The 26,415-nt window shown below is 30.6% G+C and overlaps 2 protein-coding genes across 2 annotated transcripts in view; one reads left to right on the plus strand and one right to left on the minus strand.

The window, feature by feature from the left end:
* LOC134851641 (uncharacterized) overlaps positions 1-22,249 on the plus strand; it is a 35,157-nt gene extending 12,908 nt beyond the window's left edge. The window contains exon 4 of the mRNA XM_063867817.1: positions 22,221-22,249. Coding sequence (XP_063723887.1) covers positions 22,221-22,234 — 14 coding nt within the window. The 3' untranslated portion in view covers positions 22,235-22,249. The remainder of the gene's footprint in view (positions 1-22,220) is intronic.
* Positions 1-26,415, minus strand: part of LOC134851639 (innexin-7-like) — a 73,605-nt gene that overhangs the window by 45,497 nt on the left and 1,693 nt on the right. Inside the window, exons 2-4 of the mRNA XM_063867812.1 lie at positions 24,496-24,677; positions 22,945-23,104; positions 22,190-22,347 (exon numbers count right to left, since the gene is read on the minus strand). Coding sequence (XP_063723882.1) covers positions 22,190-22,347; positions 22,945-23,104; positions 24,496-24,677 — 500 coding nt within the window. The remainder of the gene's footprint in view (positions 1-22,189; positions 22,348-22,944; positions 23,105-24,495; positions 24,678-26,415) is intronic.

Genomic DNA, 26,415 nt, shown 5'->3' on the forward strand with positions numbered 1-26,415 from the left:
CAAAGTTTGAGATTTACAAATGATGATGTGACATAGTTAGAGACTTACCAACGATAATGTAACATAGTTTGAGACTTACCTAACAATTATTATGTAACATAGTTTGAGATTTACCAATGATGATGTAACATAGTTTGAGACTTACCAATGATAATGTAATATATCTTGAGACTTACCTAACAATGATTAAGTTACATGGTTTGAGATTTACAAATGATGATGTGTCATAGTCAGAGATTTACCAATGATAATGTAACATAGTTTGAGACTTACCAATGATGATGTAACATAGTTTGAGATTTACCAAGGATGATGTAACATAGTTTGAGACTTAGCTAACAATGATGAGGTAACAAAGTTTGAGATTTACAAATGATGATGTGACATAGTTAGAGACTTACCAACGATAATGTAACATAGTTTGAGACTTACCTAACAATTATTATGTAACATAGTTTGAGATTTACCAATGATGATGTAACATAGTTTGAGACTTACCAATGATAATGTAATATAGTTTGAGACTTACCTAACAATGATTAAGTTACATGGTTTGAGATTTACAAATGATGATGTGTCATAGTCAGAGACTTACCAATGATAATGTAACATAGTTTGAGACTTACCAATGATAATGTAATATAGTTTGAGACTTACCTAACAATGATTAAGTTACATGGTTTGAGATTTACAAATGATGATGTGTCATAGTCAGAGACTTCCCAATGATATTGTAACATAGTTTGAGACTACCTAACCATGATGAGGTAACATAGTTTGAGATTTACAAATGATTATGTGACTTAGTTAGAGACTTACCAATGATACTGTAACACAGTTTGAGACTTAACTAACAATGTTGATATAAAATAGTTTGAGACATACTAATGATAATGTAACATAGTATGAGACTTACCTAACAATGATTATGTAACATAGTTTGAGATTTACCAATGATGATGTAACATAGTTAGAGACTTACCAATGATAATTCAAAATAGTTTGAGACTTACCTAATAAGGATTATGTAAAATAGTTTGAGATTTACCAATGATGATGTAACATAGTTTGAGACTTACCAATGATAATGTAACATAGTTTGAGACTTAGATAACAATGATTAAGTAACATAGTTTGAGATTTACAAATGATGATTTGACATAGTCAGAGACATAACAATGATAATGTAACATAGTTTGAGACTTACCAATGATGATGTAACATAGTTTGAGATCTACCAATGATGATGTAACATAGTTTGAGACTTCCCAATGATAATGTAACATAGTTTGTGACTTACCTAACCATGATGAGGTAACATAGTTTGAGATTTACAAATGATGATGTGACATAGTTAGAGACTTACCAATGATACTGTAAGATAGTTTGAGACTTACCTAACAATGATGATATAACATAGTTTGAGATTTAACAATGATGATGTAACATAGTTTGAGACTTACCAATGATAATGTAACATAGTTTGAGACTTAGCTAACAATGATGAGGTAACATAGTTTGAGATTTACAAATGATGATGTGACATAGTTAGAGGCTTACCAATGATAATGTAACATAGTTTGAGACTTACCTAACAATTATTATGTAACATAGTTTGAGATTTACCAATAATGATGTAACATAGTTTGAGACTTACCAATGATAATTTAATATAGTTTTAGATTTACCTAACAATGATTAAGTTACATGGTTAAAGATTTACAAATGATGATGTGACATAGTCAGAGACTTACCAATGATAATGTAACATAGTTTGAAACTTACCAATGATGATGTAACATAGTTTGAGATTTACCAATGATGATGTAACATAATTTGAGACTTCCCAGTGATAATGTAACATAGTTTGAGACTTACCTAACCATGATGAGGTAACATAGTTTGAGATTTACAAATGATGATGTGACATAGTTAGAGACTTACCAATGATACTGTAACATAGTTTGAGACTTACCTAACAATGATGATATAACATAGTTTGAGACATACCAATGATAATGTAACATAGTATGAGACTTACTTAACAATGATTATGTAACATAGTTTGAGATTTACAAATGATGATGTAACATAGTTTGAGACTTACCAATGATAATGTAACATAGTTTGAGACTTAGCTAACAATGATGAGGTAACAAAGTTTGAGATTTACAAATGATGATGTGACATAGTTAGAGACTTACCAACGATAATGTAACATAGTTTGAGACTTACCTAACAATTATTATGTAACATAGTTTGAGATTTACCAATGATGATGTAACATAGTTTGAGACTTACCAATGATAATGTAATATAGTTTGAGACTTACCTAACAATGATTAAGTTACATGGTTTGAGATTTACAAATGATGATGTGTCATAGTCAGAGACTTACCAATGATAATGTAACATAGTTTGAGACTTACCAATGATGATGTAACATAGTTTGAGATTTACCAAGGATGATGACACATTATTTGAGACTTCCCAATGATAATGTAACATAGTTTGAGACTACCTAACCATGATGAGGTAACATAGTTTGAGATTTACAAATGATTATGTGACTTAGTTAGAGACTTACCAATGATACTGTAACACAGTTTGAGACTTAACTAACAATGTTGATATAAAATAGTTTGAGACATACTAATGATAATGTAACATAGTATGAGACTTACCTAACAATGATTATGTAACATAGTTTGAGATTTACCAATGATGATGTAACATAGTTTGAGACTTACCAATGATAATGTAATATAGTTTGAGAATTACCTAACAATGATTAAGTTACATGGTTTGAGATTTACAAATGATGATGTGACATAGTCAGAGACTTACCAATGATAATGTAACATAGTTTGAGACTTACCAATGATGATGTAACATAGTTTGAGATTTACCAAGGATGATGACACATTATTTGAGACTTCCCAATGATAATGTAACATAGTTTGAGACTTACCTAACCATGATGAGGTAACATAGTTTGAGATTTAAAAATGATTATGTGACTTAGTTAGAGACTTACCAATGATACTGTAACACAGTTTGAGACTTACCTAACAATGTTGATATAACATAGTTTGAGACATACCAATGATAATGTAACATAGTATGAGACTTACCTAACAATGATTATGTAACATAGTTTGTGATTTACAAATGATGATGTAACATAGTTTGAGACTTAGCTAACAATGATGAGGTAACATAGTTTGAGATTTACAAATGATGATGTGACATAGTTAGAGACTTACCAATGATAATGTAACATAGTTTGAGACTTACCTAACAATGATTATGTAACATAGTTAGAGACTTACCAATGATAATTCAAAATAGTTTGAGACTTACCTAATAAGGATTATGTAAAATAGTTTGAGATTTACCAATGATGATGTAACATAGTTTGAGACTTACCAATGATAATGTAACATAGTTTGAGACTTAGCTAACAATGATGAGGTAACATAGTTTGAGATTTACAAATGATGATGTGACATAGTTAGAGACTTACCAATGATAATGTAACATAGTTTGAGACTTACCTAACAATGATGATGTGACTTACCAATGATAATGACTTACCAATGATAATGCAAAATAGTTTGAGACTTACCTAATATTGATTATGTAACATAGTTTGAGATTTACTAATGTTGATGTAACATAGTTTGAGACTTACCTAACAATTATTATGTAACATAGTTTGAGATTTACCAATGATGATGTAACATAGTTTGAGACTTACCAATGATAATGTAATATAGTTTGAGACTTACCTAACAATTATTATGTAACATAGTTTGAGATTTACCAATGATGATGTAACATAGTTTGAGACTTACCAATGATAATGTAATATAGTTTGAGACTTACCTAACAATGATTAAGTTACATGGTTTGAGACTTACCAATGATAATGTAGCATAGTTTGAGACTTACCAATGATGATGTAACATAGTTTGAGATTTACCAAGGATGATGACACATTATTTGAGACTTCCCAATGATAATGTAACATAGTTTGAGACTTACCTAACCATGATGAGGTAACATAGTTTGAGATTTACAAATGATTATGTGACTTAGTTGGAGACTTACCAATGATACTGTAACACAGTTTGAGACTTACCTAACAATGTTGATATAACATAGTTTGAGACATACCAATGATAATGTAACATAGTATGAGACTTACCTAACAATGATTATGTAAAATAGTTTGAGATTTACAAATGATGATGTAACATAGTTTGAGACTTAGCTAACAATGATAAGGTAACATAGTTTGAGATTTACAAATGATGATGTGACATAGTTAGAGACTTACCAATGATAATGTAACATAGTTTGAGACTCACCTAACAATGATTATGTAACATAGTTAGAGACTTACCAATGATAATTCAATATAGTTTGAGACTTACCTAATAAGGATTATGTAAAATAGTTTGAGATTTACCAATGATGATGTAACATAGTTTGAGACTTACCAATGATAATGTAACATAGTTTGAGACTTAGCTAACAATGATGAGGTAACATAGTTTGAGATTTACAAATGATGATGTGACATAGTTAGAGACTTACCAATGATAATGTAACATAGTTTGAGACTTACCTAACAATGATTATGTAACATAGTTAGAGACTTACCAATGATAATTCAAAATAGTTTGAGACTTACCTAATAAGGATTATGTAAAATAGTTTGAGATTTACCAATGATGATGTAACATAGTTTGAGACTTACCAATGATAATGTAACATAGTTTGAGACTTAGCTAACAATGATGAGGTAACATAGTTTGAGATTTACAAATGATGATGTGACATAGTTAGAGACTTACCAATGATAATGTAACATAGTTTGAGACTTACCTAACAATGATGATGTGACTTACCAATGATAATGACTTACCAATGATAATGCAAAATAGTTTGAGACTTACCTAATATTGATTATGTAACATAGTTTGAGATTTACTAATGTTGATGTAACATAGTTTGAGACTTACCTAACAATTATTATGTAACATAGTTTGAGATTTACCAATGATGATGTAACATAGTTTGAGACTTACCAATGATAATGTAATATAGTTTGAGACTTACCTAACAATTATTATGTAACATAGTTTGAGATTTACCAATGATGATGTAACATAGTTTGAGACTTACCAATGATAATGTAATATAGTTTGAGACTTACCTAACAATGATTAAGTTACATGGTTTGAGACTTACCAATGATAATGTAACATAGTTTGAGACTTACCAATGATGATGTAACATAGTTTGAGATTTACCAAGGATGATGACACATTATTTGAGACTTCCCAATGATAATGTAACATAGTTTGAGACTTACCTAACCATGATGAGGTAACATAGTTTGAGATTTACAAATGATTATGTGACTTAGTTGGAGACTTACCAATGATACTGTAACACAGTTTGAGACTTACCTAACAATGTTGATATAACATAGTTTGAGACATACCAATGATAATGTAACATAGTATGAGACTTACCTAACAATGATTATGTAACATAGTTTGAGATTTAGAAATGATGATGTAACATAGTTTGAGACTTAGCTAACAATGATAAGGTAACATAGTTTGAGATTTACAAATGATGATGTGACATAGTTAGAGACTTACCAATGATAATGTAACATAGTTTGAGACTTACCTAACAATGATTATGTAACATAGTTAGAGACTTACCAATGATAATTCAAAATAGTTTGAGACTTACCTAATAAGGATTATGTAAAATAAATTGAGATTTACCAATGATGATATAACATAGTTTGAGACTTACCAATGATAATGTAACATAGTTTGAGACTTAGCTAACAATGATGAGGTAACATAGTTTGAGATTTACAAATGATGATGTGACATAGTTAGAGACTTACCAATGATAATGTAACATAGTTTGAGACTTACCTAACAATGATGATGTGACTTAGTTAGAGACTTACCAATGATAATGCAAAATAGTTTGAGACTTACCTAATATTGATTATTCAACATAATTTGAGATTTACTAATGATGATGTAACATAGTTTGAGACTTACCAACGATAATGTAACATAGTTTGAGACTTAGCTAATCATGATGAGGTAACATAGTTTGAGATTTACAAATGATGATGTGACATAGTTAGAGACTTACCAATGATAATGTAACATAGTTTGAGACTTACCTAACAATGATTTTGTAACATAGTTTGAGATTTACCAATGATGATGTGACATAGTTAGAGACTTACCAATGATAATGTAACATAGTTTGAGACTTACCTAAGAATGATTATGTAACATAGTTTGAGATTTACCAATGATGATGTGACATAGTTTGAGACTTACCTAACAATGATGATGTGACATAGTTTGAGATTTACCAATGATGATGTGACATAGTTAGAGACTTACCAATGATAATGTAACATAGTTTGAGACTTACCTAACAATGATTATGTAACATAGTTTGAGATTTACTAATGATGATGTGACATAGTTTGAGAATTACCAATGATAATGTAACATAGCTTGAGACTTACCTAACAATGATTAAGTTACATGGTTTGAGATTTACAAATGATGATGTGACATAGTCAGAGACTTACCAAGGATAATGAAAAATAGTTTGAGACTTACCTAATATTGATTGTGTAACATAGTTTGAGATTTACTAATGATGATGTAACATAGTTTGAGACTTGCCAATGATAATGTAACATAGCTTGAGACTTAGCTAACCATGATGAGGTAACATAGTTTAAGATTTACAAATGATGATGTGACATAATTAGAGACTTACCAATGATAATGTAACATAGTTTGAGACTTACCTAACAATGATTATGTAACATAGTTAGAGACTTACCAATGATAATTCAAAATAGTTTGAGACTTACCTAATAAGGATTATGTAAAATAGTTTGAGATTTACCAATGATGATGTAACATAGTTTGAGACTTACCAATGATAATGTAACATAGTTTGAGACTTAGCTAACAATGATGAGGTAACATAGTTTGAGATTTACAAATGATGATGTGACAAGGTTAGAGACTTACCAATGATAATGTAACATAGTTTGAGACTTACCTAACAATGATTATGTAACATAGTTTGAGATTTACGAATGATGATGTGACATAGTTTGAGACTTACCTAACAATGATGATGTGACATAGTTAGAGACTTACCAATGATAATGCAAAATAGTTTGAGATTTACCTAATAACGATTATGTAACATAGTTTGAGATTTACAAATGATGATGTGACATAGTTAGAGACTTACCAATGATAATGTAACATATTTTGAGACTTACCTAACAATGATTATGTAACATAGTTTGAGATTTACAAATGATGATGTAACATAGTTTGAGACTTAGCTAACAATGATGAGGTAACATAGTTTGAGATTTACAAATGATGATGTGACATAGTTAGAGACTTACCAATGATAATGTAACATAGTTTGAGACTTACCTAACAAGGATTATGTAACATAGTTAGAGACTTACCAATGATAATTCAAATAGTTTGAGACTTACCTAATAAGGATTATGTAACATAGTTTGAGATTTACTAATGATGATGTAACATAGTTTGAGACTTACCAACGATAATGTAACATAGTTTGAGACTTACCTAACAATGTTGATATAACATAGTTTGAGACATACCAATGATAATGTAACATAGTATGAGACTTACCTAACAAGGATTATGTAACATAGTTAGAGACTTACCAATGATAATTCAAATAGTTTGAGACTTACCTAATAAGGATTATGTAAAATAGTTTGAGATTTACCAATGATGATGTAACATAGTTTGAGACTTACCAATGATAATGTAACATAGTTTGAGACTTAGCTAACAATGATGAGGTAACATAGTTTGAGATTTACAAATGATGATGTGACATAGTTAGAGACTTACCAATGATAATGTAACATAGTTTGAGACTTACCTAACAATGATGATGTGACATAGTTAGAGACTTACCAATGATAATGCAAAATAGTTTGAGACTTACCTAATATTGATTATGTAACATAGTTTGAGATTTACTAATGATGATGTAACATAGTTTGAGACTTACCAACGATAATGTAACATAGTTTGAGACTTACCTAACAATGTTGATATAACATAGTTTGAGACATACCAATGATAATGTAACATAGTATGAGACTTACCTAACAATGATTATGTAACATAGTTTGAGATTTACAAATGATGATGTAACATAGTTTGAGACTTAGCTAACAATGATGAGGTAACATAGTTTGAGATTTACAAATGATGATGTGACATAGTTAGAGACTTACCAATGATAATGTAACATAGTTTGAGACTTACCTAACAATGATGATGTGACATAGTTAGAGACTTACCAATGATAATGCAAAATAGTTTGAGACTTACCTAATATTGATTATGTAACATAGTTTGAGATTTACTAATGATGATGTAACATAGTTTGAGACTTACCAACGATAATGTAACATAGTTTGAGACTTACCTAACAATGTTGATATATTATAGTTTGAGACATACCAATGATAATGTAACATAGTATGAGACTTACCTAACAATGATTATGTAACATAGTTTGAGATTTACAAATGATGATGTAACATAGTTTGAGACTTAGCTAACAATGATGAGGTAACATAGTTTGAGATTTACAAATGATGATGTGACATAGTTAGAGACTTACCAACGATAATGTAACATAGTTTGAGACTTACCAATGATAATTCAAAATAGTTTGAGACTTACCTAATATTGATTATGTAACATAGTTTGAGATTTACTAATGATGATGTAACATAGTTTGAGACTTACCACCGATAATGTAACATAGTTTGAGACTTACCTAACAATGTTGATATAACATAGTTTGAGACATACCAATGATAATGTAACATAGTATGAGACTTACCTAACAATGATTATGTAACATAGTTTGAGATTTACAAATGATGATGTAACATAGTTTGAGACTTAGCTAACAATGATGAGGTAACATAGTTTGAGATTTACAAATGATGATGTGACATAGTTTGAGACTTACCAATGATAATTCAAAATAGTTTGAGACTTACCTAATAAGGATTATGTAAAATAGTTTGAGATTTACCAATGATGATGTAACATAGTTAGAGACTTACCAATGATAATGTAACATAGTTTGAGACTTACCAATGATAATTCAAAATAGTTTGAGACTTACCTAATAAGGATTATGTAAAATAGTTTGAGATTTACCAATGATGATGTAACATAGTTTGAGACTTACCAATGATAATGTAATATAGTTTGAGAATTACCAATGATAATGTAACATAGCTTGAGACTTACCTACCAATGATTAAGTTACATGGTTTGAGATTTACAAATGATGATGTGACATAGTCAGGGACTTACCAATGATAATGAAAATTAGTTTGAGACTTACCTAATATTGATTGTGTAACATAGTTTGAGATTTACTAATGATGATGTGACATAGTTAGAGACTTACCAATGATAATGTAACATAGTTTGAGACTTACCTAACAATGATTATGTAACATAGTTTGAGATTTACCAATGATGATGTGACATAGTTTGAGAATTACCAATGATAATGTAACATAGCTTAAGACTTACCTAACAATGATTAAGTTACATGGTTTGAGATTTACAAATGATGATGTGACATAGTCAGAGACTTACCAATGATAATGAAAAATAGTTTGAGACTTACCTAATATTGATTGTGTAACATAGTTTGAGATTTACTAATGATGATGTAACATAGTTTGAGACTTGCCAATGATAATGTAACATAGCTTGAGACTTAGCTAACCATGATGAGGTAACATAGTTTAAGATTTACAAATGATGATGTGACATAGTTAGAGACTTACCAATGATAATGTAACATAGTTTGAGACTTACCTAACAATGATTATGTAACATAGTTAGAGACTTACCAATGATAATTCAAAATAGTTTGAGACTTACCTAATAAGGGTTATGTAAAATAGTTTGAGATTTACCAATGATGATGTAACATAGTTTGAGACTTACTAATGATAATGTAACATAGTTTGAGACTTAGCTAACAATGATGAGGTAACATAGATTGAGATTTACAAATGATGATGTGACAAGTTTAGAGACTTACCAATGATTATGTAACATAGTTTGAGACTTACCTAACAATGATTATGTAACATAGTTTGAGATTTACGAATGATGATGTGACATAGTTTGAGACTTACCTAACAATGATGATGTGACATAGTTAGAGACTTACCAATGATAATGCAAAATAGTTTGAGATTTACCTAATAACGATTATGTAACATAGTTTGAGATTTACAAATGATGATGTGACATAGTTAGAGACTTACCAATGATAATGTAACATATTTTGAAACTTACCTAACAATGATTATGTAACATAGTTTGAGATTTACAAATGATGATGTAACATAGTTTGAGACTTAGCTAACAATGATGAGGTAACATAGTTTGAGATTTACAAATGATGATGTGACATAGTTAGAGACTTACCAATGATAATGTAACATAGTTTGAGACTTACCTAACAAGGATTATGTAACATAGTTAGAGACTTACCAATGATAATTCAAATAGTTTGAGACTTACCTAATAAGGATTATGTAAAATAGTTTGAGATTTACCAATGATGATGTAACATAGTTTGAGACTTACCAATGATAATGTAACATAGTTTGAGACTTAGCTAACAATGATGAGGTAACATAGTTTGAGATTTACAAATGATGATGTGACATAGTTAGAGACTTACCAATGATAATGTAACATAGTTTGAGACTTACCTAACAATGATGATGTGACATAGTTAGAGACTTACCAATGATAAGGCAAAATAGTTTGAGACTTACCTAATATTGATTATGTAACATAGTTTGAGATTTACTAATGATGATGTAACATAGTTTGAGACTTACCAACGATAATGTAACATAGTTTGAGACTTACCTAACAATGTTGATATAACATAGTTTGAGACATACCAATGATAATGTAACATAGTATGGGACTTACCTAACAATGATTATGTAACATAGTTTGAGATTTACAAATGATGATGTAACATAGTTTGAGACTTAGCTAACAATGATGAGGTAACATAGTTTGAGATTTACAAATGATGAGGTAACATAGTTTGCGATTTACCAATGATGATGTAACATAGTTTGAGACTTACCTAACAATGATGATGTGACATAGTTAGAGACTTACCAATGATAAGGCAAAATAGTTTGAGACTTACCTAATATTGATTATGTAACATAGTTTGAGATTTACTAATGATGATGTAACATAGTTTGAGACTTACCAACGATAATGTAACATAGTTTGAGACTTACCTAACAATGTTGATATAACATAGTTTGAGACTTACCAATGATAATGAAAATTAGTTTGAGACTTACCTAATATTGATTGTGTAACATAGTTTGAGATTTACTAATGATGATGTGACATAGTTAGAGACTTACCAATGATAATGTAACATAGTTTGAGACTTACCTAACAATGATTATGTAACATAGTTTGAGATTTACCAATGATGATGTGACATAGTTTGAGAATTACCAATGATAATGTAACATAGCTTAAGACTTACCTAACAATGATTAAGTTACATGGTTTGAGATTTACAAATGATGATGTGACATAGTCAGAGACTTACCAATGATAATGAAAAATAGTTTGAGACTTACCTAATATTGATTGTGTAACATAGTTTGAGATTTACTAATGATGATGTAACATAGTTTGAGACTTGCCAATGATAATGTAACATAGCTTGAGACTTAGCTAACCATGATGAGGTAACATAGTTTAAGATTTACAAATGATGATGTGACATAGTTAGAGACTTACCAATGATAATGTAACATAGTTTGAGACTTACCTAACAATGATTATGTAACATAGTTAGAGACTTACCAATGATAATTCAAAATAGTTTGAGACTTACCTAATAAGGGTTATGTAAAATAGTTTGAGATTTACCAATGATGATGTAACATAGTTTGAGACTTACTAATGATAATGTAACATAGTTTGAGACTTAGCTAACAATGATGAGGTAACATAGATTGAGATTTACAAATGATGATGTGACAAGTTTAGAGACTTACCAATGATTATGTAACATAGTTTGAGACTTACCTAACAATGATTATGTAACATAGTTTGAGATTTACGAATGATGATGTGACATAGTTTGAGACTTACCTAACAATGATGATGTGACATAGTTAGAGACTTACCAATGATAATGCAAAATAGTTTGAGATTTACCTAATAACGATTATGTAACATAGTTTGAGATTTACAAATGATGATGTGACATAGTTAGAGACTTACCAATGATAATGTAACTTATTTTGAAACTTACCTAACAATGATTATGTAACATAGTTTGAGATTTACAAATGATGATGTAACATAGTTTGAGACTTAGCTAACAATGATGAGGTAACATAGTTTGAGATTTACAAATGATGATGTGACATAGTTAGAGACTTACCAATGATAATGTAACATAGTTTGAGACTTACCTAACAAGGATTATGTAACATAGTTAGAGACTTACCAATGATAATTCAAATAGTTTGAGACTTACCTAATAAGGATTATGTAAAATAGTTTGAGATTTACCAATGATGATGTAACATAGTTTGAGACTTACCAATGATAATGTAACATAGTTTGAGACTTAGCTAACAATGATGAGGTAACATAGTTTGAGATTTACAAATGATGATGTGACATAGTTAGAGACTTACCAATGATAATGTAACATAGTTTGAGACTTACCTAACAATGATGATGTGACATAGTTAGAGACTTACCAATGATAAGGCAAAATAGTTTGAGACTTACCTAATATTGATTATGTAACATAGTTTGAGATTTACTAATGATGATGTAACATAGTTTGAGACTTACCAACGATAATGTAACATAGTTTGAGACTTACCTAACAATGTTGATATAACATAGTTTGAGACATACCAATGATAATGTAACATAGTATGGGACTTACCTAACAATGATTATGTAACATAGTTTGAGATTTACAAATGATGATGTAACATAGTTTGAGACTTAGCTAACAATGATGAGGTAACATAGTTTGAGATTTACAAATGATGAGGTAACATAGTTTGCGATTTACCAATGATGATGTAACATAGTTTGAGACTTACCAATGATAATGTAATATAGTTTGGGACTTACCTAACAATGATTAAGTTACATGGTTTGAGATTTACAAATGATGATGTGACATAGTCAGAGACTTACCAATGATAATGTAACATAGTTTGAGACTTGCCAATGATGATGTAACATAGTTTGAGATTTACCAAGGATGATGACACATTATTTGAGACTTCCCAATGATAATGTAACATAGTTTGAGACTTACCTAACCATGATGAGGTAACATAGTTTGAGGTTTACAAATGATTATGTGACTTAGTTAGGAACTTACCAATGATACTGTAACACAGTTTGAGACTTACCTAACAATGTTGATATAACATAGTTTGAGACATACCAATGATAATGTAACATAGTATCAGACTTACCTAACAATGATTATGTAACATAGTTTGAGATTTACAAATGATGATGTAACATAGTTTGAGACTTAGCTAACAATGATGAGGTAACATAGTTTGAGATTTACAAATGATGACGTGACATAGTTAGAGACTTACCAATGATAATGTAACATAGTTTGAGACTTACCTAACAATGATTATGTAACATAAGTAGAGAGTTACCAATGATAATTCAAAATAGTTTGAGACTTACCTAATAAGGATTATGTAAAATAGTTTGAGATTTACCAATGATGATGTAACATAGTTTGAGACTTACCAATGATAATGTAACATAGTTTGAGACTTAGCTAACAATGATGAGGTAACATAGTTTGAGATTTACAAATGATGATGTGACATAGTTAGAGACTTACCAATGATAATGTAACATAGTTTGAGACTTACCTAACAATGATGATGTGACATAGTTAGAGACTTACCAATGATAATGCAAAATAGTTTGAGACTTACCTAATATTGATTATGTAACATAGTTTGAGATTTACTAATGATGATGTAACATAGTTTGAGACTTACCAACGATAATGTAACATAGTTTGAGACTTAGCTAACCATGATGAGGTAACATAGTTTGAGATTTACAAATGATGATGTGACATAGTTAGAGACTTACCAATGATAATGTAACATTGTTTGAGACTTACCTAACAATGATTATGTAACATAGTTTGAGATTTGACAATGATGATGTGACATAGTTAGAGACTTACCAATGATAATGTAACATAGTTTGAGACTTACCTAACAATGATTATGTAACATAGTTTGAGATTTACTAATGATGATGTGACATAGTTTGAGACTTACCTAACAATGATGATGTGACATAGTTTGAGATTTACCAATGATGATGTGACATACCAATGATAATGTAACATAGTTTGAGACTTACCTAACAATGATTATGTAACATAGGTTGAGATTTACCAATGATGATGTGACATAGTTTGAGAATTACCTAACAATGATGATGTGACATAGTTAGAGACTTACCAATGATAATGAAAAATAGTTTGAGACTTACCTAATATTGATTGTGTAACATAGTTTGAGATTTACTAATGATGATGTAACATAGTTTGAGACTTACCAATGATAATGTAACATAGTTTGAGACTTAGCTAACCATGATGAGGTAACATAGTTTAATATTTACAAATGATGATGTGACATAGTTAGAGACTTACCAATGATAATGTAACATAGTTTGAGACTTACCTAACAATGATTATGTAACATAGTTTGAGATTTACCAATGATGATGTGACAAGGTTAGAGACTTACCAATGATAATGTAACATAGTTTGAGACTTACCTAACAATGATTATGTAACATAGTTTGAGATTTACGAATGATGATGTGACATAGTTTGAGACTTACCTAACAATGATGATGTGACATAGTTAGAGACTTACCAATGATAATGCAAAATAGTTTGAGATTTACCTAATAACGATTATGTAACATAGATTGAGATTTACAAATGATGATGTGACATAGTTAGAGACTTACCAATGATAATGTAACATATTTTGAGACTTACCTAACAATGATTATGTAACATAGTTTGAGATTTACCAATGATGATGTGACATAGTTAGAGACTTACCAATGAAACTGTAACATAGTTTGAGACTTACCTAACAATGATGGTGTGACATAGTCAGAGACTTACCAATGATAATTTAACATAGTTTGAGACTTACCAAAGATGATGTAACATAGTTTGAGATTTACCAATGATGTTTTAACATAGTTTGAGACTTCCCAATGATAATGTAACATTGTTTGAGACTTACCTAAACATGATGAGGTAACATAGTTTGAGATTTACAAATGATGATGTGACATAGTTAGAGACTTACCAATGATACTGTAACATAGTTTGAGACATACCAATGATAATGTAACATAGTATGAGACTTACCTAACAATGATTATGTAACATAGTTTGAGATTTACAAATGATGATGTAACACAGTTTGAGACTTACCAATGATAATGTAACATAGTTTGAGACTTAGCTAACAATGATGAGGTAACATAGTTTGAGATTTACAAATGATGATGTGACATAGTTAGAGACTTGCCAATGATAATGTAACATAGTTTGAGACTTACCTAACATTGATTATGTAACATACTTAGATACTTACCAATGATAATGCAAAATAGTTTGAGACTTACCTAATAATGACTATGTAAAATAGTTTGAGATTTACCAATGATGATGTAACATAGTTTGAGACTTACCAATGATAATGTAACATAGTTTGAGACTTAGCTAACAATGATGAGGTAACATAGTTTGAGATTTACAAATGATGATGTGACATAGTTAGAGACTTACCAATGATAAAGTAACATAGTTTGAATCTTACCTAACAATGATTGTGTAACATAGTTTGAGATTTACCAATGATGATGTGACATAGTTAGAGACTTGCCAATGATACTGTAACATAGTTTGAGACTTGCCTAACAATGATGATGTGACATGGTTAGAGACTTACCAATGATAATGCAAAATAGTTTGAGACTTACCTAATAATGATTATGTAACATAGTTTGAGATTTACTAATGATAATGTAACATAGTTTGATACTTGCCAATGATAATGTAACATAGTTTGAGACTTACCTAACAATGATTATGTAACATAGTTAGATACTTACCAATGATAACGTAACATAGTTTGAGACTTAGCTAACAATGATGAGGTAACATAGTTTGAGATTTACAAATGATGATGTGACATAGTTAGAGACTTACCAATGATAAAGTAACATAGTTTGAATCTTACCTAACAATGATTGTGTAACATAGTTTGAGATTTACCAATGATGATGTGACATATTTAGAGACTTGCCAATGATACTGTAACATAGTTTGAGACTTGCCTAACAATGATGATGTGACATGGTTAGAGACTTACCAATGATAATGCAAAATAGTTTGAGACTTACCTAATAATGACTATGTAAAATAGTTTGAGATTTACCAATGATGATGTAACATAGTTTGAGACTTACCAATGATAATGTAACATAGTTTGAGACTTAGCTAACAATGATGAGGTAACATAGTTTGAGATTTACCTAACAATGATGGTGTGACATAGTCAGAGACTTACCAATGATAGTTTAACATAGTTTGAGACTTACCTAACAATGATTGTGTAACATAGTTTGAGATTTACCAATGATGATGTGACATAGTTAGAGACTTGCCAATGATACTGTAACATAGTTTGAGACTTACCTAACAATGATGATGTGACATGGTTAGATACTTACCAATGATAATGCAAAATAGTTTGAGACTTACCTAATAATGACTATGTAAAATAGTTTGAGATTTACCAATGATGATGTAACATAGTTTGAGATTTACCAATGATGATGTAACATAGTTTGAGACTCAGCTAACAATGATGAGGTAACATAGTTTGAGATTTACAAATGATGATGTGACATAGTTAGAGACTTACCAATGATAAAGTAACATAGTTTGAATCTTACCTAACAATGATTGTGTAACATAGTTTGAGATTTACCAATGATGATGTGACATAGTTAGAGACTTGCCAATGATACTGTAACATAGTTTGAGACTTGCCTAACAATGATGATGTGACATGGTTAGATACTTACCAATGATAATGCAAAATAGTTTGAGACTTACCTAATAATGACTATGTAAAATAGTTTGAGATTTACCAATGATGATGTAACATAGTTTGAGATTTACCAATGATGATGTAACATAGTTTGAGACTCAGCTAACAATGATGAGGTAACATAGTTTGAGATTTACAAATGATGATGTGACATAGTTAGAGACTTACCAATGATAAAGTAACATAGTTTGAATCTTACCTAACAATGATTGTGTAACATAGTTTGAGATTTACCAATGATGATGTGACATAGTTAGAGACTTGCCAATGATACTGTAACATAGTTTGAGACTTGCCTAACAATGATGATGTGACATGGTTAGAGACTTACCAATGATAATGCAAAATAGTTTGAGACTTACCTAATAATGATTATGTAACATAGTTTGAGATTTACTAATGATAATGTAACATAGTTTGATACTTGCCAATGATAATGTAACATAGTTTGAGACTTACCTAACAATGATTATGTAACATAGTTAGATACTTACCAATGATAATGTAACATAGTTTGAGACTTAGCTAACAATGATGAGGTAACATAGTTTGAGATTTACAAATGATGATGTGACATAGTTAGAGACTTACCAATGATAAAGTAACATAGTTTGAATCTTACCTAACAATGATTGTGTAACATAGTTTGAGATTTACCAATGATGATGTGACATAGTTAGAGACTTGCCAATGATACTGTAACATAGTTTGAGACTTGCCTAACAATGATGATGTGACATGGTTAGAGACTTACCAATGATAATGCAAAATAGTTTGAGACTTACCTAATAATGACTATGTAAAATAGTTTGAGATTTACCAATGATGATGTAACATAGTTTGAGACTTACCAATGATAATGTAACATAGTTTGAGACTTAGCTAACAATGATGAGGTAACATAGTTTGAGATTTACCTAACAATGATGGTGTGACATAGTCAGAGACTTACCAATGATAGTTTAACATAGTTTGAGACTTACCTAACAATGATTGTGTAACATAGTTTGAGATTTACCAATGATGATGTGACATAGTTAGAGACTTGCCAATGATACTGTAACATAGTTTGAGACTTACCTAACAATGATGATGTGACATGGTTAGATACTTACCAATGATAATGCAAAATAGTTTGAGACTTACCTAATAATGACTATGTAAAATAGTTTGAGATTTACCAATGATGATGTAACATAGTTTGAGATTTACCAATGATGATGTAACATAGTTTGAGACTCAGCTAACAATGATGAGGTAACATAGTTTGAGATTTACAAATGATGATGTGACATAGTTAGAGACTTCCCAATGATAATGTAACATAGTTTGAGACTTACCTAACCATGATGAGGTAACATAGTTTGAGATTTACAAATGATGATGTGACATAGTTAGAGACTTACCAATGAAACTGTAACATAGTTTGAGACTTACCTAACAATGATGGTGTGACATAGTCAGAGACTTACCAATGATAATTTAACATAGTTTGAGACTTACCAAAGATGATGTAACATAGTTTGAGATTTACCAATGATGTTTTAACATAGTTTGAGACTTCCCAATGATAATGTAACATTGTTTGAGACTTACCTAAACATGATGAGGTAACATAGTTTGAGATTTACAAATGATGATGTGACATAGTTAGAGACTTACCAATGATACTGTAACATAGTTTGAGACATACCAATGATAATGTAACATAGTATGAGACTTACCTAACAATGATTATGTAACATAGTTTGAGATTTACAAATGATGATGTAACACAGTTTGAGACTTACCAATGATAATGTAACATAGTTTGAGACTTAGCTAACAATGATGAGGTAACATAGTTTGAGATTTACAAATGATGATGTGACATAGTTAGAGACTTGCCAATGATAATATAACATAGTTTGAGACTTACCTAACAATGATTATGTAACATAGTTAGATACTTACCAATGATAATGCAAAATAGTTTGAGACTTACCTAATAATGACTATGTAAAATAGTTTGAGATTTACCAATGATGATGTAACATAGTTTGAGACTTACCAATGATAATGTAACATAGTTTGAGACTTAGCTAACAATGATGAGGTAACATAGTTTGAGATTTACAAATGATGATGTGACATAGTTAGAGACTTACCAATGATAAAGTAACATAGTTTGAATCTTACCTAACAATGATTGTGTAACATAGTTTGAGATTTACCAATGATGATGTGACATAGTTAGAGACTTGCCAATGATACTGTAACATAGTTTGAGACTTGCCTAACAATGATGATGTGACATGGTTAGAGACTTACCAATGATAATGCAAAATAGTTTGAGACTTACCTAATAATGATTATGTAACATAGTTTGAGATTTACTAATGATAATGTAACATAGTTTGATACTTGCCAATGATAATGTAACATAGTTTGAGACTTACCTAACAATGATTATGTAACATAGTTAGATACTTACCAATGATAATGCAAAATAGTTTGAGACTTACCTAATAATGACTATGTAAAATAGTTTGAGATTTACCAATGATGATGTAACATAGTTTGAGACTTACCAATGATAATGTAACATAGTTTGAGACTTAGCTAACAATGATGAGGTAACATAGTTTGAGATTTACAAATGATGATGTGTCATAGTTAGAGACTTACCAATGATAATGTAACATAGTTTGAATCTTACATAACAATGATTGTGTAACATAGTTTGAGATTTACCAATGATGATGTGACATAGTTAGAGACTTGCCAATGATACTGTAACATAGTTTGAGACTTACCTAACAATGATGATGTGACATGGTTAGATACTTACCAATGTTAATGCAAAATAGTTTGAGACTTACCTAATAATGACTATGTAAAATAGTTTGAGATTTACCAATGATGATGTAACATAGTTTGAGACTTACCAATGATAATGTAACATAGTTTGAGACTTAGCTAACAATGATGAGGTAACATAGTTTGAGATTTACAAATGATGATGTGACATAGTTAGAGACTTACCAATGATAAGGTAACATAGTTTGAGACTTACCCAACAATGATTATGTAACATAGTTTGAGATTTACCAATGATGATGTAACATAGTTTGAGACTCAGCTAACAATGATGAGGTAACATAGTTTGAGATTTACAAATGATGATGTGACATAGTTAGAGACTTACCAATGATACTGTAACATAGTTTGAGACTTACCTAACAATGATGATGTGACATAGTTAGAGACTTACCAATGATAATGCAAAATAGTTTGAGACTTACCTAATAACGATTATGTAACATAGTTTGAGATTTACCAATGATGATGTAATAGTTTGAGACTTACCAATGACAATGTAACATAGTTTGAGACTTAGCTAACAATGATGAGGTAACATAGTTCGAGATTTACAAATGATGATGTGACATAGTTAGAGACTTACCAATGATAATGTAACATAGTTTGAGACTTACCTAACAATGATTATGTAACATAGTTTGAGGTTTACAAATGGTGATGTGACATAGTTAGAGACTTACCAATGATAATGCAAAATAGTTTGAGATTACCTAACAATGATTATGTAACATAGTTTGAGATTTACCAATGATGATGTAACATAGTTTGATACTTACCAATGATAATGTAACATAGTTTGAGACTTAGCTAACAATGATGAGGTAACATAGTTTGAGATTTACAAATGATGATGTGACATAGTTAGAGACATACCAATGATAAGGTAACATAGTTTGAGACTTACCCAACAATGATTATGTAACATAGTTTGAGATTTACCAATGATGATGTAACATAGTTTGAGACTCAGCTAACAATGATGAGGTAACATAGTTTGAGATTTACAAATGATGATGTGACATAGTTAGAGACTTCCCAATGATAATGTAACATAGTTTGAGACTTACCTAACCATGATGAGGTAACATAGTTTGAGATTTACAAATGATGATGTGACATAGTTAGAGACTTACCAATGATACTGTAACATAGTTTGAGACTTACCTAACAATGATGATGTGACATAGTTAGAGACTTACCAATGATAATGCAAAATAGTTTGAGACTTACCTAATAACGATTATGTAACATAGTTTGAGATTTACCAATGATGATGTAATAGTTTGAGACTTACCAATGACAATGTAACATAGTTTGAGACTTAGCTAACAATGATGAGGTAACATAGTTTGAGATTTACAAATGATGATGTGACATAGTTAGAGACTTACCAATGATAATGTAACATAGTTTGAGACTTACCTAACATTGATTATGTAACATAGTTTGAGGTTTACAAATGGTGATGTGACATAGTTAGAGACTTACCAATGATAATGCAAAATAGTTTGAGATTACCTAACAATGATTATGTAACATAGTTTGAGATTTACCAATGATGATGTGACATAGTTAGAGACTTACCAATGATAATGCAAAATAGTTTGAGATTACCTAACAATGATTATGTAACATAGTTTGAGATTTACAAATAATGATGTGACATAGTTAGAGACTTACCAATGATAATGCAAAATAGTTTGAGATTACCTAACAATGATTATGTAACATAGTTTGAGATTTACCAATGATGATGTAACATGGTTTGAGACTTCCCAATGATGATGTAAAATAGTTTGAGACTTGCCCAACAATGATGATGTAACATAGTTTGAGACTTCCCAATGATGATGTAACATAGTTTGAGACTTACCCAACAATGATGATGTAACATAGTTTGAGACTTACCAATGATGATGTAACATAGTTTGAGCTGTAGGTAGATGGTGGTGATTGAGAGACCATACCTCCTGCCACAGTAGAACAGGAAGACCTTCTTCTTGGCTAGATTGGCCCTCAGGCGGAAGAAAGGGTGCTGCCTGTACTCGGTCGCACTCAACAGGTACCTGCAAAAATATGATGAGGATTGAGTGTCATACAGCAGAATAAATTATAGTCATAAAGACGTTTTTTTTCTCTCTAACTATTCCATCAACTAGTGGCGGTTTTGGGGGAAGGGGGACTCAGATATTCGACTCCCTTTGTTTTCTTTATTTAGAACTATTTCAGGATATTCATCTTTGGCCGACCAACCCTTAACTTTTTAAAGGCGCCTTTGGCACCAATTTGTAGTTATTTTGATTGGGAGCAAAAAAAAATGCGTTTTTTTTTCGCGGAATCATTTAAAAAATGCTCAAAAACGGCTTTCTGGGCCTGTTTTTAGAAAGACCCATACGGCACAGAAAATTCTGTCAAATAAGATCTTTATGCTGTTTTAAAAGAGCTTGGAAAATCAATTTGGTCCACCAAAAATTAAAAAAAGTGCTTAAAATTTTCGAGAAAAACTTAGATCCGTCCCTGTCATCAGCAAAACGGTTTTCCAGAAAGGCTCTCACATTATCTCTACATAAAAGAACTTGTTGTATTCGGGAAAATTATAAAATCTCTATACCGCATCAAACATTGTTTTGCATTATTATTTGCATCTATAGGTTGTATCGGACCTGTCGATGTGTTTTGCGACCTGCATCACCGCTGGATCTCTGGTCTCGGGGTTGACTGCATTGTCGAACGAGGTCAACAAGTCCACGATGGCATTGACGTCCACAAAGTGGTGGCTGAACACATTGAACCACACAGCTCGGGGCACGTAGAAACACATGGCTGCAGAGAAACAAACACAGAATCAAAAAGTTCAAGTTTAGTTTCAAGTCAAATCTGAAAAACTCAATTCTGAATGTTGAATGATCTGAAATTATTTTGTATCATTTTAATTGCATCGAAAAGTACGCACACCACAAAATAACAATTTAGGTAATCCCTGACTTCTCGGCTATTGGACTTCAGAATTTGCTGTTCCCAAAATTGAAAATGGGTAGGAAGTTTGTATTCAGGTGTTTTAGTTTTTTTTCCCTTCTTTTAACTGTTTTTTGTTTTCTATGCAAAATCAGGTACCACAAACAATCATTCGACTGGGTTGAGTGATATATCATGGTAAAGTCCTTTCAGTCGTGATTCGAACAACTTTGAAGAATTTTGAAAAAATTTTCTCAGCGTCGAGAACCGGTTTGACTTTTTGTTTTTTCTTCTAATTTCGAGCTAATAAGAAGAGCGTCCAGGCTTATTTTTCGTATTTTTTTCGAGTACAATTTTAGTTGTTGCAGTTTTTTAGCACTGTTTTAGGAATCAAAAACTTCAAAAATTCAAAAAATTTCTGCAAAAAAAAGCTTTCTGCATCGAAAATTTCAAAAATTCAAAAAGTTTCTATAAAAAAACTTTCTGCAGAATAAAAAAAATTTTTGTTTTCGATTTTTTTTCTCGTCAATTTCCTTTAAAAATTGATTTTCAATTGGCTGAAATTGCTATGATTGTCGAATCTGCCTAAATTTTATAATTCGTTCATATCTTTTTATCACATCGCGCAGAAAAAATGACAATAATTTGAAAAAAGAATGTATTTTTTAAGACTCAGCCCGGTACGTTCTGTTTCTCTTGCACAGTAACCAGCTATCTTTATTTTTCTGTTTTTTGCTGACCATGCAAAATTAGGTACAAATAGTCATCGGAATGGGTCGAGTGATATATCATAACAAAGCCCTTTCAGTCGTGATTGGAACGACATATAGAAAAAGTATTTTGAAACTAGTTGTCTAAGCACTCAAAACTTAGTTATATTCCAGTAAAGTTAGTTTTTGAAAAAATATTATGTCGTCTTGGCAATAAAAAATTTCAAAAATTCGAAAATATATGTGTAAAAAAATTCAAAAAAAAAGAAAACAATTTTTGATTTTTTTAAATTTTTTTATCACATTTCAAAGAAACTGATGCCCATTATACCTAATTGATTATGACTATCGACAATGCCTAAGTTCTAGGCTTTTGTTCAGATTATTTTATCATACCAGGCACAAAAAAAACTACCCTAACTCGAAAAAAAAATCGAAAAAACGACCCTATTTCTTTTTTGGTAGTTTTCTTAAGAGTATGATCGGAAAGTGTCTTCTGATGAAACTGAGTTTTATACCCTTGTTTTGTCATGATTTTGCCTCTCTCACCTAGACACATGAAGAATAGCGGAATCCACTGGTAGTATGTGATCTCGTTCTCAGCCCTGATCCGAGGCGCCTCGTCTGCACCAAGAGGAACCTTCATGGGGATGTAGTAGGTACTCTGGACGAAGCACAGATTGTTAGTGTAGTCCACCCACGCCTCCTGGAAGTACGAAGGGGTCCAACATCTGAAAAACATGGCACGAATTTCAGAGCTACCAGTTACTGTGCCAAAAGTATCAAAGTATGCGACAGAAAATGTCTCAAATTTACTTGAATTTTTGAAAAACTTTGATAAACTGGAATCAAAGGTATATTTTATTTTTGAAACTCGGTAGAGTGCGTGATTATTGTTTTTAGTGCGTCATGTGAGGAAAGAACTATGAAATTCTTTAGAAAGCTCAAGAGTTTATTTTAAAAAAATGAATGACAAACTAAAGCAAAAAATTTTCAAAACAAATCTTTTCTTAAATTAGTTCTAATTTTTTTTGGACAATGTTACTTTCATAAACACTTTTCTAAAACTATTTTTTTTTCGCACAATAACTTTAAACTTTTTTTGCCAAGAAAGCGCTAAAGGAAGCTTCCATAACGAGTTTCCTTTCTAGTAAAATAAATGTTTCTTAGTTTAGTTTGCATGTATCACTCGAGCGCTCCACTTACTCAAAATAAGAAAATCTCAAAAAATTGAAACCATTGAAACCAAAAAAAATCAATCATTTTGCTTAGGCAGTGTAGAAAGTAAGGAGTCTTATACTTGAAGTAATAATGCTTTTGAATTTATTAATTACAGTTCAACAGTACTTAAGAAAGTGAGAAAAAATCCGACTCCAAATAGTTTTTCTCGAATTTTTTTGATGATTTTTTTTTCGTTATCCGTCCCATGTTTTAAATCAAAAACCAAAAGATACTGTTTAAAGTGAGGCAGAAATTCTATCAGGGCAATTTTATTGCTTCAGTTTGATCCATTTGCAATGGTTAGACCATTAGACAAAGCAATAGCGCCTTTTTACTTGGTAATTACTTGTGTGTAAATTGTGGGACTCCAACCAAATTTTTGAAGCATATAATCAAAGTGGTAATAACTTAACCACTGCTTCAGAAATAATTTTCCCAATAAAACGTTAAAATCTGAAACTAAATTGCCACTTAATTGATTCTAAGCGAAAAAATAATATTGCGAGATAGGTTCGAGCTTAAATGTTCTGATAATTCGGCCGGCGTTGATTAATCCGACTCTGCGCTATTTCCGCTAAGGGGAGCGAGCTGGCAACCAAAAACTTTTACCACAATCAATCATTGTAATGGGTGGAGTGATTTATTGTATTAAAGCTCTATCGGTCTTCATTCAAACTGATTTGAAAAAAGTGAAAGTGTCGAGAAGAACTGGTTTGAGTTTTAGTTTAATTGCTGTCATAAGATCTAGTCATGATTGAAGTTTCAATAAAAAGTCGAGAAAGTTTTTTGTCGGAATGTCTACGTTTCTGCGTGGCCTTATTTCGACTCTCTCTAACTTTAACATTTAAGCCTATTTCAATCTGTCACATTCAACTGAGACTCAATTTTGCTTGTTCACTCCGACCATTGCGGGTGTGTTTGACTTTTTTCTTTTTTTTTGTTTTCCACGCAAAATCAGATACCACAAATAATCATCGGAATTGGTCGAGTGATACATCATATTATAGCCCTTTTAGTTGTGACTCGAGCAACATTTTGAAAAAATGAAAAAAAAAATACTTCAGTATAGAGAAAAACCAGTTTGAGTATATATTGAGTTTCTATTTTAGAGCACTAAAGGGTGGGAGCTGGCAACCAAAAATTTTAAACCTCAAATAATCATCGCAATGGGTGGACTGTTTTATAAGGTTAAACTTTTTCAGTCTTGATTCGAGCAATATTGAAAATTTTTCAAAAAGTTTCGAGAAG

This window comes from Symsagittifera roscoffensis, chromosome 7 (assembly GCF_963678635.1).
Source record: "Symsagittifera roscoffensis chromosome 7, txSymRosc1.1, whole genome shotgun sequence".
In the NCBI taxonomy this organism is placed as follows: Eukaryota; Metazoa; Xenacoelomorpha; order Acoela; family Convolutidae; genus Symsagittifera; species Symsagittifera roscoffensis.